The 20,165-nt window shown below is 38.0% G+C and overlaps 1 protein-coding gene across 2 annotated transcripts in view; it reads right to left on the reverse strand.

Moving 5' to 3' along the window:
* PRKDC (protein kinase, DNA-activated, catalytic subunit) overlaps positions 1-20,165 on the reverse strand; it is a 213,971-nt gene that overhangs the window by 182,439 nt on the left and 11,367 nt on the right. For both annotated transcript variants that reach the window (XM_061598396.1, XM_061598388.1), the window contains exons 11-22: positions 19,697-19,843; positions 18,628-18,792; positions 17,918-18,086; positions 14,993-15,042; positions 10,763-10,900; positions 9,374-9,526; positions 7,280-7,395; positions 6,892-7,051; positions 3,310-3,396; positions 2,029-2,148; positions 1,431-1,590; positions 382-488 (exon numbers count right to left, since the gene is read on the reverse strand). In XM_061598396.1, the coding sequence (XP_061454380.1) occupies positions 382-488; positions 1,431-1,590; positions 2,029-2,148; positions 3,310-3,396; positions 6,892-7,051; positions 7,280-7,395; positions 9,374-9,526; positions 10,763-10,900; positions 14,993-15,042; positions 17,918-18,086; positions 18,628-18,792; positions 19,697-19,843 (1,572 nt within the window). The remainder of the gene's footprint in view (positions 1-381; positions 489-1,430; positions 1,591-2,028; positions 2,149-3,309; positions 3,397-6,891; positions 7,052-7,279; positions 7,396-9,373; positions 9,527-10,762; positions 10,901-14,992; positions 15,043-17,917; positions 18,087-18,627; positions 18,793-19,696; positions 19,844-20,165) is intronic.

Consider the following 20,165-nt stretch of genomic DNA (forward strand, 5'->3'; position numbering starts at 1 on the left):
CCTACTGTACTATATTTTGAATTCACCAGCAAACATCACACTGTGATTATCCCACTCTGTGAACAAATAGTATATAAAGAAGCTCTGTGTGTGTTTCTTTTAAGTGACCATGGCTAAGTCCAACATGAGTGCAATCAGAACAAATTCTAAGATGTGTATCCATTCCTCTGAGTGTTCTGTTGTAGACAGGTAGTTATGTCACCCAACATGCAAGTACTACTGAAGGCTTACTTATGTGATACATAAAAGTGAATCTTTATAACAAACACCTATTTTATGCCTACATAAGAAAATGTATACTTTGATCATTAGTACCATTTAATCATATACTTTGACCAATTGAAAATGTAATTATTTTAAAGGGGTAAGAGGAAATGTTACCAATGCAAGACTCTTTGCTTTCTTCAGATGCTGTATGACTACTTTCTTCAATCCCTTCTGGACTGCCCGAGAAAGCTTCTTCACTTCCCAATTACTCTGAGATTGATCTAATTTTCAAGAAGCAGTATATTAATGTCCATTTATTGTACTTATGTCAGTAGAAATGTTTTCAAACATTTCTTGAAAGCAACAAGATTATTCTCAAGAAGTCCTTTGATGCTTTTTAAGGACCTATTTTTGAATTATTATTATTATTTGATTTATATCCCGCCTTTCCTCCCAGCAGGAAAACAAAAACATTAAAACATCATAAAAACAAACTTTAAAACACATTAAACCAAAACATCTTCAAAAACATTACTTAAAAAAAGCTATCAAAACATCTTCTAAGATTAAAAACATTTTAAAAAAGAAAGTTTAAGAACATAATAAAAAGCAATTCAAATCAGATGCGGATAGAAATGCTAGTCTTAGCGGATGAATTGATGGATGACAAAAACTCAAGAGATCAGACTATATACTGGATCCCAGTTGGTTTCCTATACTACTTAAGTACTTCAGCTTCAGAGTGAAACTTGACAAATAGCAACACACTATAACAATTTTAGGGACAATTCTGCAGTAGGTCAAAAGTAGAACAGATGCTTGATATGCAACAGGTCCCAAATTCAATCCACGTCATCTTGAATTAAAAACGGAATAGGTAGCCTGTGATGGGAAAGACCTCTGCCTGAGACCCAGAAGGACCACTGTGTGTCAGAACAAGCAATACTGGGCTAGATGAAGAAACAGTTTGACCTGATATAAGGCAGCTTCCCATATTACATTGTTAATACATATTAGTTATTAATTTGTTTTCTATTTATAGCATAAACTAAAATCTCTCAGCTGCAAGAGGAAAAAAGGCATTACAGTATAAAAAATAATACAAATATCCCAAATGCAACTATTCTGCAATATAGTAACTCCAGGTCCAGTATGTAACTGTAACACCTGAATGGCATTAAAAATATTATTGCCATTTTCTTGCATTCATTTTTAACGTGTACCTGTTGATGTAGACGTTTTCAAAAAACCATCAAGACAAGGCAAGATGTCCTTGTGGTAAGGCTGTATTACGTATCTGGGAATATGGGTTGACCAGTCCTCCAGTGCATCCAGTGCCACATCGGCCATCGGGGTATAGCTAAGGCCCAGTTTAAAGGCATTCTGCACAGCAAGCATAAGGAAACATGTTGGATATTTACATCTCCCAAACACGTCCTCCTTACATGCTATATTTGTCTTTGGATACAAGCATCCTATCAGCCAGTATTGCAAAATATCTATTAAATTATTGTTTTAGTGGAATTAGTTGCAGGTTAAGTATGGTGGTCAGCATATACAAAACTTAATATTCACAATAAAACTACAAATAGCACACATGGTTGCCATACAAATTTGACATTCAAACTTTGCGTTTTCCCACTAATTCACCCATCAGTGATAATGCAGACATTTAGGTTGCAATTCTATACACACTTGCATTGGATTGTGCTGTAAGTTCCACTAAAACAAACATGCGTCAACTATAGCAAAAAGGTTTGCACAAAAAAAAAAGCACACAAGGAAAAATGACTGTATTGCTCATTCACCACATTGACCCACCTGCAAAGCAGGAATGTATGCTTTAATATCCAGCATGATTATGTCATATGGCAAGGAAAGCACAAAAATAAGACAGGATGCTAATAGTTCATCTTTGTACTGTTTCATTTTTGCTGTTACCTAAAATGAGAAATAAGAAATAGTTTAGGAATTACCTGAAGCTGAAATAGATTAAACCTTTTAGATTAAAACACATTTTTATAGAAGTTCCATTCATAGCAACTAGTCTGATTTCTAAATAAGAAGAGCTTGACTAATTATTGTCCAAATTCTTCTCCAGCGACTAATGAGAAAAGAAATGACATTTGAAAATTATCAAACGGGACAGGTTTTTTGTTATGCTTATGTTACTCTTTCAAGGTGGCTGAAGAATTTTTGCAAGTATCGTTTCTATCATACTGCAAACCACCTCTCAAGTAATCTGCATTCTGATGTCTTCCCAGGTGTCTGCACTTCATGAAGACTGCATGACGTCCTTGGCTGGGCTTTCCCATAAGCACGGGAAGCCAAAGAGGTGGCCTACTGTACTCCTGACAGCTGTTTCCTGGCAGCAGGGTCACTGCTGAAGGGGGTGACACCAAAAGGGATTGCCCCTTTGGGAGTGACATGAGGCCCTGTCCCCCTGCTGGAGAGAGGAGAGGAAGATTACCTGCTTTTTAACATTTGCCTTCCAGAATGGTATTTAGTTTTAGAATATGCGGCTCACCACTTTGGGGGCCTTTTGGGCAAAAAGTGATATATAAATAAACAACAATAGCAATGTTTTTAAAGTAAAATCCATTGTTTTTAAGTTAAGTCTTTTTAGATTTAAAGCAATCAGTATGGAAATCTCAATTAACAGGGAAAGGTGTCACAATGTAACTCCTCCCACAAGATTTTTTTCAGATGAGGAAGCATGGGCAACCTGGGAGTTTGTAGAACACTGGAGACATATTTAATTTGAGGCAGGGGGGAGAAACACGCACACACTGTCCTCAGCCACCTAATAACATTAAGATAAATCCAACATTGCACCCATCAAAATTATAACAGAATTCTAAGAAATTCTAAAGTGCCCTGCAAATGAGTCAGAAAAACAGGAAGACTTTTCCACAGGGGGGAAAAAACTTTTCAAAACTAGAAGACAGCACTAATTTTAAGCAATGAGACAGAACTGTACAGAGTTCATTGTTCATGTTTAAACACTGAGTGGGAAAACCAAAGAGTTACAATTTTACCTATTTTGCATAATTCAAAAGACTCAGCACATATTTCAAAGAAAGACTGCAGAGAACTTATCACCTCTTTTCCAAATTTTGCAAATAATGCAAAACAGGAACTCTTCTCCGGATCTTCAGGACATTTTTTTTTACTCCTTGGACCAACACCCTGTGAAACAAAAGAATATACAGAACTGTACAAACTGTGAAAGTCTTGTCTTAGTGCTCTATTTTTTTTTTAAAAAAAAGAACCAACTGGATGACATACACTAAGGTGATAATATGCACCCACCAACGCATGTGTGCAAGAACCATCGATTATGTTCTTTATATGGAGCTGTCTTTGAAAACTACATGGAAATTGCAATTGGTTCATAACACAGCTGACTGATGCTAGAAGCCACTTCTTAGGAGAACTCTATTGGCTTCCTATTTGTTTCCATGCAAATTTGAAGAGCTACTGTTCATCTACAAAGTCCTAAACAACTTGGAACCTTGAAACCAGAAGAACCATCTACCTGACCTTCATCAGTCTTTCTGGGTTCTTAATGTTCATAGTACTCCCACCTTCAAAAGTAAGGTGGGTAACAATGAAGAACAACAACACAAAAACTAAGGGTCCCTAATACACCAAAAATAAACAATAACAAGACCCAAAATGTAAGAAAATGTTCTGTATTGAACTATCTATCTATCTATCTATATATGATATCATATATATATCATATATATATAGAAGTAGTAGTAGTAGGATTTAATAACTTGTGATGGATGTCATAGAATGTATTCTGTAAAAACAGAGGGATGTGGAATATATATATACACACATGAACATATACACACACACACACACCAAAAACTCCGTAAGTGTGTTAACTATTAAATACCAAAAAGTATATCAGTTCTAATCAAGGTATAGCACACCAGTAGAAGAATCCATTTCAAATTCCTCTCATCTTTTTCAATCTTTTACATTAATTTTCCCAACTGCCCTTGGGAGGAATAACAACAATTCTCTCTTGAAGAAATAAATCCTTCATGTGCTTCTCTGATAAATAAGAATACTTCTATATATATGCAGCTGCTTTTTTTAAGATGGTAATTTCTTAACTGTATGTACGATATGCTATTAATTTTCTAACATGATTGCACTTACCACAAATTAAAAATTTTTGCACAAATGTCTCACTTGCACTCCTCCCATGGAATACCAACAGAATACACTTAACATTCCAAAAGACCAAAATATGCAAAGATTTAAGAATATTTTTATAGGTGTTAATCATAATGAATTGCAAATTACATACAGATGTTACACATGTAAACCTAAGTCAAACGTGTCATTGAGTCCATTTGGATTTACAGTTAAAGTGAAAATCCAAAAGGCTTCATGCTTACAGAGTACTAAATGTGGATCTTGCCCTTTATAACAAGACAAATGAATCTGTTCTATAGCAAAATATTTTAGTACTTCTGGAGTATTGGTTTACTATCTACAAAGTCTGTGCGTAATGGAGCTTCCATGGTGCTGGCACAAATTTTACTCTTATGCTCACTGATGTACATTCTTAAAGATCTACTAGTTTGTCCTACAGTATTAATGAATAAAGGCAGTATAACATAAATCATCTCCATAGATTGACAATTAGTGAAGTTCTTCCAGTATATATTTTCTTCCATCTTTGCTGTTTTTATTGTTTTTAGCGCCATTTAGTTTTACTGATTTTATTTCTTATATGAATTTTTAAATATTGTTATAAGCCACCTCAGGAATTAAGACTGAGAAATAGGATATAAATATTTTAAATAAATAAAACTGAAGCTAAAATTCTGTAATATCCAACTGGCATTTGTCATCTGATATATCCAAGTTTGTATAAGCAGTTCAAAAACTATGCATGAACCATGGAAATTACACATAACCTCACCTGTCCTTAGCCATGGCTACTTATTACGTACCAGTGTTAACCATAGTTTACATCTAACCCAGAATATGGGACCTATTTCAAATACTGGTTAGGAGTGAACCCTGATTAGCATTAACCATAGTCAATGATGGGGACAGGCATGATGAAGAACTTCAAGTAAGGCCAGTGTAACAAGAATTCCCCCAAGAGAAAAAGGGCTGAATGAAGAAAGAACACAATACAATGATCTGGTCCCTTAATCATAACTTTAAGGGAATGGTAGCACTACATTTGTGTTACCCCTGAATTCCATGAGATCTGAAAGCAGCAGCCAAACAAAACTATTGGAGAAGAATAAGAAGAGCTTGCCATACTATCAACCCAAACAAATGAGCCTATTAGCCCATTAACAATTTTCCTGCACCATTTTCCTTAATGACTGCAATCCTTACAGAACACCCAAAAATCTTTCTTAATTTGTCCCAAATCTTTTGTTTTATATACTCATACTTATTTAAACTACTTTAGGCTGCTTTTCTAGACAAATGCCTCTCCTAAGCAGTTTACAATCCAAATCAAAAACAAAAAACATAAAAAGAGTATCACAAAATTTTATAATTTAAAACTACAACTCAGCAACACTCCACATAAAACATTTTTAACAGAGCCAGAAAGAATGTAATTCAATCAGAGCATCACCCAACTAACAAACATCACACCTAGAAGACAAATGGAAAAAAATAGGTTTTCAATGCGTTCTGAAAATCCTGCAACATAGAAATGTGATATATGTCCAATGGAGGGAATTCCATAGTCATAAAGGTGGGCACACCAGGAGAGTTTCCGAAGAAGATCTTAGTGTGAACAGGGATAGTATGGGGGCAAGCAGTCAAATAAATAGCTTGGGCCCAAACTGTTTAGGGGTTTAATGAAAAAACCAGCATTTTAAATAGGGCCCAGAAATATACAGATAACCAGTTTAGCTGATATAATAAAGGTGTTACAGATGCTACCCATCTCTCCCTCAATAGGATTCTGGCAGCAACATTCTGGACCAGCTGAAGTTTCTGAACAGTCTTTAAGGGCAACCCCACATAAAGCACGTTACACTAGTCTAATCTAGGCATGACCACAGCATAGATCTCTGTAGCAATATCACTCCTCTCTCAATAGACGTGTAGTTGGCGTATCAGCTGAAACTCATAAAAAGCTCTCCTGGTCACTGATGCCACCTGAGGTTACCTAGTCAGCATCAAATCCAAGAGCACTCTCAACCTACATGCTTGGTCTTTCAGGAGGAGTGCCACCCAATTCAACTTCAGTGACAAACCACTTTCCAGAGCTAAGGAACCCCCCTACCTACAGCATCTCCATCTTGCCCGATTCAACTTTAGCTTATTTGCCCGCATCTACGGCAATTACAGAGCTTTGAAGATGGAATGCTCAGAGGGGCTTCATGGTAACAGCATTTGTATGTTAGCAGCTGATGAAGGCGGAAGCTGAAACGTTTTGTTAATACAATAAAAACCTCTGTTTGGTTACTCACAATTACGTTCACATATATTTTTAGGTAATTAACGGAATCCTTATAGGGATCCAACCGCTGTTTGTTGCTTTCAAAACTGTCTTATATATATATATTCTTAAATGTTAAAAAAATAATTATCTTCAGCACATATGTAAGGCAGACCAGCACAATAATAATAATACTACCTTGAACAAATTACAGAAAATTCTCCTTACAAGAGTTCTCTTACCTCAAAGTATTTTGTTTTTTTAGCAATTTTCATGGCAATGGCCAGCAGTTTGTAAAATCCACTAATAAAAGGTAACCGTGTTGACTGTATAACCAGCTCATAAGCAAATGAATACACCCATGGCACAAAATATTCAGCATGCTTCTCTAGGAGGATCTCTCTGCAGAAGAGATAAAGAGAACATCAAAAAGAAATATTACTGAAATTGGTGAACATGTGAATTAATCAAACAGATGAATGATCAGTTGAAGTAGTTTTCAATAAAGTTAGAGGCCCTGGGTGTCCTGTTCCAAGCCATGAGACCATTGTGACTAATCCACCCACTCACAAATACTGTCAGCCAATGCTGAATGAGTCATGCCATCTCCAGACATAGAACAAAACATACCTGCAAAATTCCACTAGATTAATGAAAGCTGTAAAATCTTTAGGCTTGGTTGGCTGAAGGTTTGCAGCTGGATCAGAAGTTGGAATTGTGAGATCAATGTCAGCTTCACTTCCATCCTGAGAAATGAATTTAAAAAGCACTTACAGCTTTTCATTGGCACGCAGAGATAATCTGAAGTAGCGTTTTCTGTTTCACACTGTGTAATTCGCAGGTTCCCACTTGGTGCTTGTGGGATAATGTAATTTGAACTGCATAAACTTACAGAGATTTTTGATTCTCAATACTCAGTCTTAGTGACCAGGTCATACTGGATACCCTTTGCATGCATCACTCCTACTCATTTCTATTTTTCTTTAATTAACCCATGATTTTTTAAAAATCATTTACAAAACTGAGCAAGAACACCTTTTTGATTATAGCATCTGTACATACAAGCAATTTGATGAAGGTGTACTGAGAAAATTGGTGATTGTTTTACAAATACTTAGCATCTTCTAAAATTCATGAAGTATGAGTTCATTTTTAGGATTGGCTGGAGCTCCCCACGGTACAGCTGATCGCCCCACTGGTGCCACCGTATTAGCGGAACGCTGAAAAGCGGGGCCCTATTGTATAACATTCTTAAACACTTTTGGGAAATGGGAAATAAAAATCAAACTACATGCTATTCGTGTCAATGGTATTTCCGATCTCTATGTATGGATGTGAAAGTTGGACAGTGAAAAAAGTGGATAAGAGAAAAATCAGTTCATTTGAAATGTGGTGTTGGAGAAGAGCTTTGCACATATCATGGACTGCGAAAAACACAAATAATTGGGTGTTAGAACAAATTAACCCAGAACTATCACTGGAAGCTAAAATGATAAAACTGTTATATTTTGGACACATAATGAGAAGACATGATTTACGTGAAAAGACAATAATGCTGGAAAAAACAGAAGGGAGTAGAAAAAGAGGAAGGCCAAACAAGAGATGGATTGATTCCATAAAGGAAGCCACAGACCTGAACTTACAAGATCTAAACAGAGTGGTTCATGACAGATGCTATTGAAGGTCGCTGATTCATAGGGTTGCCATAAGTCGTAATCGACTTGAAGGCACATAACAACAACAAATATCTGCTCATCTCATAACTCCCAGCCATTAAGTCAATTCAATGTCTGGTCATGTATACTTCCTGACACCACCTTTTGTTTGCACAATATAATTTAGATTATTAGTTCTTCATTAATAGGTACTCTTAATATACAGCTACTATTGCACTCAGTTTTACACCCTTCCCTATCCTAATGTCCTTTTAAAGGTGGGCTATAATCTTTAATGAAAACTATGGTTGTGTTCAGATGCAACACTACACCATAGTTTAGTGCTATGTGAGCAAACCTCAAACTCATGTGCTTCACCATACTTTTCCTTTTCTGACATAGCTTCTGATCCTGGTTTGTTTGGACAAACCATAGTTAAACCAACTGCAGCATGTCCCAGTTCAGACAAAATTGACAAAGTGCAATTAGATGAAAACAGAAGCAGATGTTCCTGATCTCCACCTACAGGCTGCACCAGTAAAAGTGGTAAACTACAAGCACAAAGCTCATTCATGCTGGGGTAGCCATTGTGGTACCCTTCAGATGTTGCTGGAGTGTAATTCCCATTATCCCTAGACAAGATGGCAAATGGTCAGGGATGAAGGAGTCAAACATCTGGAGGGCACCAAGCTGGCTACCAGGGTCACTGAACTATGGCATTTATTAGCTATGTTCAGGCACAAAATGCAAGTATGAATGACAGGAATAGGTTTTTAATTTGTGGAAAGTGAATCCTGAGCCCATTGGCTTGTAGCACTAAGTAACTTTTTCCATTACCACAAGGATTTACGCATATGTAACAGAACCCTCACTCCCCACACAAAATCCCTAGATCTGTTCTGGGGGATCCCCCAACCCAGGAGGGCATGGGGAAGGACAGAGGGGGAAGTTTCGCTGCGCAAGTATAAATCCTTGTGCCAACAGAACAAGTGCATTGGATACTGCTCATTGTTTTGAAAAATGCAGAAGATACATATATGCACACAGCTTTTCAAACACCAAGTCTTACCTTCTCTTCATTAATGTTCTGTTTCTGAACTGTAAGATCCAACTTTTCGATTACTTTTAGTATAGACTTCATGAGTTCATCATACAATAAATGATTTAGAGACTGCAGTGGTGAATTTGCAGTTAGAAAAGTTTCATCTGCCAATAGAGAATCCTTCATTGGAGAAAAAAGAATAATTCTTTAGTCAGTCAGTACGGCCAGTTATTTTGAAATTACAGACCAAGTGATTTCCAATACAAGCCAAGCTGATCTTTAAGATCTTCTGAGGAGACTCTGTTGATTGTTCCACAACCCAGCAGAATGTCACTTGTTGACAATGTGGAAGTGAGCCTTCTCAGTAATAGCACCCACCCTTTGGAATGCCCTCCCTCAAGTAATTTTTTTCAAAAACATTTTATTTTTGGTATACAACTATTAGGGCAGTATAACAAACATGATAGTATAAATACATGACAAAGAACCAAAAAAAAATAGCACTGGTCATATTGTAGTATCGAAAGAAATCTTTTTTTGTTGATTATGCTTGTTTAATGATTATTCTGTTTCCTTTATGGTTATCTTATACAGTCTTTCCAAAGAAATTTGAGTGTGGAGGGTGGTTGACAGCGATATTTTTTGTACCATGTACGCAATAAAGCTGAAACAAGATGCTTGAAATTTGTCCACTGTGTTCCTTGAATTATTTGTGTATGTGTGTCTTTTTTCATTAATGCAATAGACCAAATTTGTTGATACCATTCTGATTTTAAGTCACCACCTAGTTCCTTCCATCTTCCGGCAATCGTCATTCTTGTTGCCACTGCTAATAAAAAAGTTAAGAGATCTTTGCAAGAGACATTCTGCCCCTCCTCAACAAATTCAGAAAGAAGTGCCATTCTAGGATCAATAACTGTCCAGTGATGGGTCCCATTTTGTGGAATACACTCTTCCAAAATTCCTTTATTTTTGCACAGGAACACCACATATGAAAAACACTATGCAGCTCCCAACCCCCTTCAGAACAATGTACTGTTATTACTTGAAAATATGCTAAAGGTGTGGGGAATCAAGTACCACCTGTAAATTAATTTGAAAGAACTCTCCCGTATACAGGCTGATACTGAGCAGAAAGCTTTACTATCCCATATTGTTTCATTTTGCTGGATCTATAGTTACATTTTGCTGGATCTATAGATACCGGATATGACAAATGAACACATGCACATTTGAAGATTGAACATTCCAAGGTGAGGTAAGAACAGGATACTAACAGTTGGATTCTCTGAGAAAGGCAGGGAATAGCCAAAGAAAGCATGTGCAAAGGAGATGAAAATTTCTAGTTTTCTTCAATAAGAAAAAAAAACACAGAATCACAAGTTTCTTGACTGAAGATCCAGCAGTAGTTTTTACCTTCATTGTGTCACAACTCAGTAAACTTCTAAAAAGGTCCAGGTAATCTTTGTATGTTGGCACCTTCCATTTCCCAGTCCTAACTTCTCCATGTGTGGGAGGTTCTTCTGAACTAGAAACCTTTTTTCCAGAATATTCCTAGAAGGCACCATAATATTAAAGTGAATATATATGCATGTATGCGAAAGAAAGAGAAAATATACAGCTACCTATATTCAACCATAGATATTCAAGAAAACAGAAACAAAAAACTGCCTAATTTCAAAAGAGCATCCAAGACCACTATGTCATGACATCTCATGAAATGCCCTATCTTAGGAATATATATTTTGTACAGTACACTTCTTTAAATAGGATAACAACTAAATTCTTTAACACGTCTGTAGAATTCATAGGTACCTTTTTGGTAACAGAAATAAGAATTATGTAACAAAAGCTGGCTGAGACAACATATATAACCAAACAAGTATCATGAAATGGCAAACTATCTACTCTACAAATTTAGCAGCTTTGAAAGGGGTTTAATCACGTCATCTCCAAATGATCCTTGTGAATAGTTTTATGACATTTCAAGAACTCTCTTCGAGAAGGTAAGCATTCTTGCAGAGTTACAATTCCATGCCCCTCAGGCAAAATAAAAGTTTAACATTACAGCATACACATTCACTCAGACATCAGTGGCATATACAGTTACGTTAATACATTTCTAGTGGACTCATTTGCTTCAGTCACACAAGGCAAAGTATTATCAAGAGACTGGTCAAGTTAATCATGAGAAAATTTCACTTAAATCATAATATGGTATTTTAATACTTAAGAGCCAGTGTGGTGTACTGGTTAAGGTTTTGGACTACGACTTGGGAGACCAGGGTTCAAATCCCACATAGCCATGAAGCTTACTGGTGACCTTGGGCTAGTCACTGCCTCTCAGCCTCACAGGAAGGCAATGGTAAATCTCCTCTGAATACCGCTTACCATGAAAAGCCTATTCATAGGATCACCATAAGTCAGAATCAACTTGAAGGCAGTCCATTTCCATTCATACAATGATAGCATTAAACCACTTGATATTTTGCCTCCCACCAAGATCTCCTCCAACATTTCATTTTTAAAAAAGGACGGTGGGGGGTCTTGAGTAGTATTTACCCAGAGAAAAAAGTATTGTTACTGCATGCAGTTCAGCCTCAGGAGATCTATTCACTAATAGGCAAAAAAAATGCGGTTTAAGAATGTACCTATAGCCAACAGATATTTCCCGCCTAACTCAATAAGCATATAAGAGGCACGTTACCAAATTCTTCCAAGCTACACAGGTAGTGGATTGGACTGTGAAAGACCAACCCAAATTGTGTTTGCATTTATACAAATTTGTAGGGCAGCACAGTATCTCAGAGAGAAAGTCAGGTCTCCTGCTCCCCTGGTGTATTCACTATAGCTGCCCAATTTCCCTGCTTTTTAAAGTTTGATAGAAATATCTGTTGGTTTCAGGTATATTCTTAAACCGCAAGGGTTTTTTTGCCCATTAGTGAATTTCTCTGCTTTTTAATCCAGGAGATAGGAAATGGGATCCAGTGCAAGTTTGCTGAGAATGGATTGATCATTTACATGCTTATTGAGTTAGGTGGGATTTACTCCCCTGCAATCACTCTTAGGATAGGTGAAACTGACCACAGGGGGTGGGGAAGGGAAAAGGGGGAGGGGAGCAGGCAGGAGGTGGAGGGTAGGTTTGATCATTTGCATGTTTATTGAATTCAGTGGGATTTACTCCCGTGCAGTCATGCTTAGGACAAGTAAAACTGACCATGGGGAGGGAGGCCTGGAGAGGGCAAGGGAGGAGGAAGAAGGAAAAGGGGAGGAGAGGAAGAAGGGAGGAGGAAGGGAGAGGAAAGGGGAAGGAGGGGAAAGCCAGGTCTGATCATTTGCATGCTTATTGAGTTCAATGGAATTTACTCCAATGCAATCATGCTTAGCATATGTAAAACTGACCAGGGGGAGGAGGAGAAGAGGGAGGGAGGGAGGGAGGGACAGACGGACGGCTGGAGTGGGAAGGGGAGGAGGAAGGGAGAGAGGAGGAGAGAGGAGGGTCTGATCATTTACATGCTTATTGAGTTCAGTGGGATTTACTCCCATGCAATCATGGCTAGGATAGACTCCCATGCAGGAGAAGGAGGGGAGAATAGACTGGATGGGTGGGCACTCGGCAGAGGAGAAGTCCCTTTCCTTTCCAAAAGGAAAACACTGTGAACAGTATCATTGCTTTTCAGTGTTTCCTCACCTTTTTATTCTACAGCAAACACATGTAGCCTCCCACCCAAATTTAAACCAAAGCTGTCCCTAGCCACATCCACACCAGGCCTTTATTTCACTTTAGACAGTCATGGCTTCTCTCAAAGAATCCTGGGAAGTGTCATTAGTGAAGGGTGCTGAGAGTTGCTAGGAGAAGCCCTGTTCCCCTCACAGACCTTCAATCAGAGTGGCTGACTGTTAAACCACTCTGGCCACTGGAGCTCTGTCAGATGAATAGGACTCTCAGCACCCTTCACAAACTAAACTTCCCAAGATTCTCTGGGGGAAGCCATGACTGTTAAAAGTGAAATAAAGGTCTGGTGTGGGTGTGGCCCCCTGATTAGGCAGCCAAGCCAAGCAGCAGTGAGTCTGGCTTTTACGACACTGCAGTTGATTCTTCCTGAGCATGCCCGAGCTTATCATTGAGTTCAATGCTGAATTTCTTAAATTAACTAAAAATCAGCCAGGCATTATTTTAATTTTTAAAATGCAGAAGATGAAGGTCAGAGTATGGGGCAAGGTCAGTAATAGGATTACAAGTCCTCTTAACATGGCTCATTTTTAATTAATTTCACCAGATTATGAGAACTCTGACAAAAAGTCCAAAAGGGGTCTGGTTTCTCTCTCTCTCTTTTTACACTTTGAACTCTCAATTCTCTCTGTTTTGTGTATCGCCATGAAAATTCAGAGGGTTGTTAAGCAAGCATTTCTGAGTTCAGGACTATAAGTTTTGTAAGGTTTTGTTTTGAAATGAGCTTATGGGAAGTGTCATAACGACATGGGGGGTATTTTCAATTTAACACTGCGGAATGTGAAAAATCCACGCTGACTATACTATACAGCCACTCTCGTAAGCTGCAATTGTTGTTTTGAGAACTATATTTTGTATATGGCTCAGCTGTCTAGAAAGGGATGTTCAACCCCACAGTCTCTTATACTGGAACCATGGGAAGTTTTTCTCCAAGCCTAATTGTGGCATGGAAAGGATGTTTCATGCAGGTGGATCACAGCACATGGGGGAGGAGAGGATTAACCCTTCCCTCCCCAGCTGTGGGACACACACACACACACACACACTTAGGCTATCAGAGCCAACAAGATACTTTTTTCGAGCCTAACTGCAGTACTGGGAGGAGGTGACGCTGTGGAAACTCCACAGGTTACATCCGACCCACAGACCTGAGGTTTCCCACCCCTGGCCTAAACTATCTCCTTACAACTAAACCAAGTCTAGGGAAAATTGCTGGAGGCAATGGAGGCTGAGAGCTCCCTCCCAGTTCTTGGCCAAAGTTACAGAGTTACTGATGGTATGTAGTTAGAGAAGCACTAGACTAAGCAGTGGATTACACTTCAGGGAAGCCTCAAGAGAGCCCACAATCAATTTTAGCAGTAACTACCTGCACAGAAAACTACCTGCAAAGAAATGTCAACAGGAGCAGAACAACTCAAGTGAAACTTTGCTAAGCCGCTGAAAAACAACCCCAAATACTGACCCTGCATTAGTTTTAAAGCTCCCAGATTGCAACCCCAAGATGTGGTCTCCAGCATATTTCAGATAAGCTGATATACCAATCCTGATATACTGGATTGTTGCAGTAGCTCACTTGTGAGAAATAGACTCTGGACAACTGGCAGGAAAGGAATTGTTCTCATTAATTGTTCTCCTTTTCTTAATTTACTGAAGGAAATGTATGGGTGATATACTCCTGGTGTGTAAGTGGTGCGGTACATCATGTCAAAACTGATTCACATGTTTTCATGAAGGGACTCAGGCAAGTGAGGAAAAACTCTAGCAATTTATGAAGCTGGCAATTTATTAAAAGATACATCAGAAAAAGAGGGAGACAAAAAGTATTTGTACAGAGTGCAAGTAAAGAGACTTGGGTGCTTGCACATGCACACACATACTTAAAACAAATTCAGCAAAACTTGAACAACACTTACCCTTGAATACACAACTGGCTTAGAACAGACTCTGATTAAACCTTGATGCACTAAAAAAAAGACATTTCAATATTTAAGAAAGTACATCAATAAAGTATTGATATTATTCTAATATATCTTCCTGGCACTGAAAAGAAAACCAGAATCAGCAACTGGTCTCATTACCAAGCTGCTCTATTAGTAAACAGGTTACACAGAGGCCAAAACATGCACCATTAAAAAAATAAAAACAAAAACACACACACAAACAAGAACTCCAAACCAAAGAAAGGGCCTGGCAACTATAATGGCATGACAGCTGCGCTAACAGAATATTCTCTCCTGTTATGTGTCTAACATAGAAAACAATCATTGTTATCATACTAGCCAAACAGAAAGGACATAAAACATCAACAACATTGACGATTCCCAACTTTTAAAATGCATCTTTTGCAACCAAATACATCAGAGTAAATTTATACAAGTGAAACTGAAATAGTAAAATTATTGTTAAGTACTTATTGTTAAGCAGTGTAGAAATGATAACAAATGAATTATATTCCATGACAAATTCGATTTAAAGCACAATCACAAATGGATTGCATTTTGATCATAGTTATTTTTATAAACAATTTTAAATGAGTAAGAAAAATAAAAATTAAGAAGGAAGAGCTATGGGAAAAGTATTTCTGAAAATGAAATGGACAGGACATAATGAATATGAGCTGGAAATAGTTAATAAATGCATACAGAACACATAGGCAGGGGCATATGAGAAGATTAAAGAGGAAATGAGCCAGTGTGTTCAAAGCCTTGGATAGTAAAAAGGTGTTAAAGCTGGATGCAATGAAACTAGGGGTGGTGGTGGCACAAAGAGACATGTGTAGTGCTGGGACTGCACACACAGAGTCACACATACATGCATGCAAACACATGCACCCTTTCCCCTACACCCACACCCCCTTCCCCCCTCTGCTCCAAGCAGAGGTTAAAGATGTACTTACACTCTCCCCCAACCCCCAGTGCAGCCAAGATCACTGTCTTCAGTGATCCTGGCTGCATGGAAACTATGGACAGGAAATTAGTGCTCCAACTTAAGACCTTCCTCTTTCAACAAGTAGAGCCCTATCCCAGTCTGTGTTGGAATTGTTTTTTTTTTTTAAAAAAAGATGGTTTTTAAGTTTTTTTTTAAAAAAGATGGTTTTAAAGATGTTTCATTTTAGTATATTTTTAAGGATGTTTTGTTGTAATATATTTTAAAGTCTGTTTTTTACGATGTTTTAGAGTGGTTTTGGTGCTTTTGTTTGCTGCCCTGGGCTCTTACTGGGAGGAAGGGTGGGATATAAAATTAATAAATAAATCTAATAAATAATTAATACTCTAAAATATTAATAATTAATAATCTAATAAATATTAATAAATAAATCTAATAAATAAATATTTTGTCCATTGCTTTTACCAGTGATAGGATAAATGACCTTGGTTGTACTGGAAGCAGTGGGTGGGAGCTTAAAGCCTCCCCTGTCCAAAGTGTTCCGGTCCTAGTGCTATATTGCTGTCCCAGTGCTGCTTAGCAGTGTGAGAACAACAATCTTTTCCCATCACCCACTGGGTGGGGTTCCCTGGGGCTTCACAACTAGAGCAGCCAAGGGTTGCATGTGGCCCACGAGCTGCCCTTATGTGCAATAAAAGATAGAAAGTCACTGCAACTAAGGGTGCAATCCTACAGTCATTACACTGGCTGGGACACTACAGAAGACAACAGAAGCCCCACAATACTGGCAAAACTTGAGATTCACCTCTGCCAACGGACATACACAGGCATATCTACGTCATTGGCACATCTCTGCCAAACAGGGGGGAGAAAGTGGGCAGGATGGGGAAGGAGCAGACTTCTACAAATCATACGTCTCCTTCAGACACCATTCCTTGTCCCAATGATATCGCAGCTTTGAACCAACTACAGAGCAGAAGTAGGTGAAATATCACCCACTGAGACCAATGGGGGGGGAGGGAACCAAACTCACTGACTCCTACCACTTCCCCACCATTAAATATAGGATTTGGTGTAACTCTGCACCTTATCACAGCAGATGACAGTATGCATATAATGAGGCCTTATCACTCTGCCCTCTGATTACACATACTAAGAGCACATACACAGGAACTTTTAGTGATGGAAACCATGGATAAGAACGCAATAATAAAAGCAACACACAAAGGAGAATCAATGCAGAAAGTTTTTCCAGGATGAATAGCGATAAGAATCCATTTGAAGCAAGAAAGAGGTATTGTGTAACAGAGCGGAATAGCAGAAACAGCATTAAAATGCAACAGGCAAGAAGGAACAGGGTCATAAAAATTCCTGCAGAAAGTTTGGATAACATCTAGAGAGAAAAGCAAAGAAAGAAGGAAAGGCACTATGAATAGATTTGAGTTTTGTGACCAAGATACAAAGCTTGACAATATAGCACTAACAATTTGAAGAGCCAGAAAAGAAAAGTCAGAGATCATAATGAAACTCCTTAACTTACTCTTGACATTGCTATAACCCCTACTTTTCAAGGTTCTCATACTTGAACTAGTACTGCAATAAAGAAATATTTTTGGAATATTGCTATTCTAGAAAAAAAATTACACTCTCTTTACACTCACTTCAAGGATGAACAAAACCTGATGTACTCTGTATTGTTTGGTGCGACTTTATTTTGTATGTTTCGGAATATCAACTACAGCAGCAATTTTCACTGGTTACCCGAGAAATTTGGAATTCTTGATTTGACCTTAAAATATTGTTTATGATATGATATTGCCTCTTCCATTCCCCTTGTTTGTTTTTACAGATTTCCCTCTCCCCAGGAGGAGTGCTTTGCTTTGTCTTGTATTGTTTGTTCTATATTGTATTGAAAATCTCAATAAAAACAGTTTAAAAAAAAGAAAACTCACCCACAGTGCTCATAAAACTCCACAGTGCAGGGCCTTTTCCTGCCAGAGCTAAAAAAACTTTTACAATGGATTTACAACATGCAGACTGCATTTTTACACTGTATTGCGGGAAACTGTCTATTTGCACCACAACCAGATGTTCAAGAACTGGAGTATACACTTCAGGAATCTAGAAGAAGAAAAAGAAAAATGGAATATTAGGAGATAGCAGCTGCACTAAGTTTTTTCAAGTGAGTGAGTTTTGGGTTTTCTGAAGTAGGAGAGAAAATTTACACCACTCTCATCACTAGTAAAATCATACAAATGGGATCTGCAACAAAGAGTTGCAGTATGGAGTGCTCCTGTTCAAGAGTTCCAGCTGGCCAGCCATACTGTCTTCCAGAATACTCCATTCCATTCCCCCTCCCACCGTGTTCTATTCTCCACGATCCAACAGTCAGTTTGCATTCTGTGGTCACTGAGCATGCTCAGTACTCACTTTTTGTTCTTCCTCCTTGCTCAGGATTCCTTGTACTTTTTGCAAACCTTCCCCAAGCCTACCAATAGCTCCCCCTTGTGTGTATATAGTGCTGTTTTGACTACCTAAGGATCAGCACTTGGAGGAGGAATTCTTTATTAGTATATATATATATATATATATATGATATACTAATAAGTTATAAAGTTATAAAAATAATAGCCTCACAAATGGATTCAAACTGGTCACTTACGGTATCTAAGTGGAGTATAACGCTAGCAATAGATTGAAGAAAACTCGGTAGCTGATATACATGGTCATCTGCTGTTTCTGCCTCGGTGAGATACATTTGCTTACAGCGCTGAAGGAGTTCAACATACATGAAGTCAACATCCTTTGAATTGATAGCTTTACATGGCTTTAAATGAGAGAAAAAATAAAGTTGGATTAAGACTAGGTTTAATACATAAAACACACAATCTATTCCACCATGGGCAGACATATGGAGAAATCTCAATAGAGCCCTTTTTCCTCACCTCTCCCTGTCTACACAAGCACACATGTTCTCCGCTTTCATTTTGGTATTATTATATTACACTTCCAATGGTACATAAGTATTTATCAATCTTAAAACTGTAATGCTGCAACTCATGTACTCTAACACAAAGGGCGGTACATACAGAATGCAACATGATGGCTAGGCAAAGAACAGCACCATTTCTGTCCAACTCTCTGAATTATCAAAAAAATGAGAAGTTGTTTAGTATAGGCTTGGATACAAAGAGGCAACCACATAAGCAGAAGGCACCGCCAATTGCGTGGGAGCAGGGGGTAACCAATTTCTCCCCACCTGCAGCCCTCTGAACCTTCTGAAAAGTGGCTCTGGCCCCATGGACCCAGGTTGAGATGATTGGGACAGGAAGGAAGTCAGCAAAATCTGGTCTCATTATGGGGACGTGTCTTCCATTCATGACAAGATCTTTTGAGTTGAACTATTATTGTTGAACTCTTCTGATTTATTAGTTCAAGCTTCAAAGCACTAAGGGCCACGTCTAACATAACTTCTGTAAACTTAAGTATATTTAAGATAATAGAAACACTATTTCTCAGTTGTGAAGTACCTCAATGATTACAATGGTCTGTGACTTCAAGTTCATTTTTTCTAAATTTTGCATTTAACTCAATGGGAGACTCACTTGCAACGTACTGCAAGGTTTAGTAAGAATGAGGCAGCTAAAATTTCTGTATAGTCTGGGAAAAAACTTATTTGCGTCCCTCGCCCTAACATTGCGCCCCTCCAACATTCTGTCATGAATACATACCGCTGCAAAAAGTCCATATCCACGAATAGCAATGGACAATTCCTTGTTGCTGGCATCCATCTTTCTGATGATACCGTAAAACTGTTCCATGAAGAAGCGCAGCTTGCCCTTATGCATTTCTGCATCCTTTGCAACCATTGCAGAGATCTGCATATTACATGTAAATAGGATTGGGATTTAAAATTTGGATCATTAATGAAAAATAAAAATTGTTCCTAAATTCATATCTATATTTCTGGAAGCTAATTCAGCAGCTGAGAAATTTTTAGAGTCATTGTGGAAGAAGCCAAAAAAGCTATGGTCCCACTGGTTCACACATTATCACTAATATAGAAGAATTGTCAGTATCTCACTATGCACCCACTGAGCATTTAACTCTCATATTAAAAAGAAAATCTTAAAACCATGAACATAATGTAAAACCTTGATACAAACAGCACTTGCATCAAGAAGAAGATTGTGGGAACAG

Source organism: Rhineura floridana, chromosome 1, assembly GCF_030035675.1.
Source record: "Rhineura floridana isolate rRhiFlo1 chromosome 1, rRhiFlo1.hap2, whole genome shotgun sequence".
Classification (NCBI taxonomy): domain Eukaryota; kingdom Metazoa; phylum Chordata; class Lepidosauria; order Squamata; family Rhineuridae; genus Rhineura; species Rhineura floridana.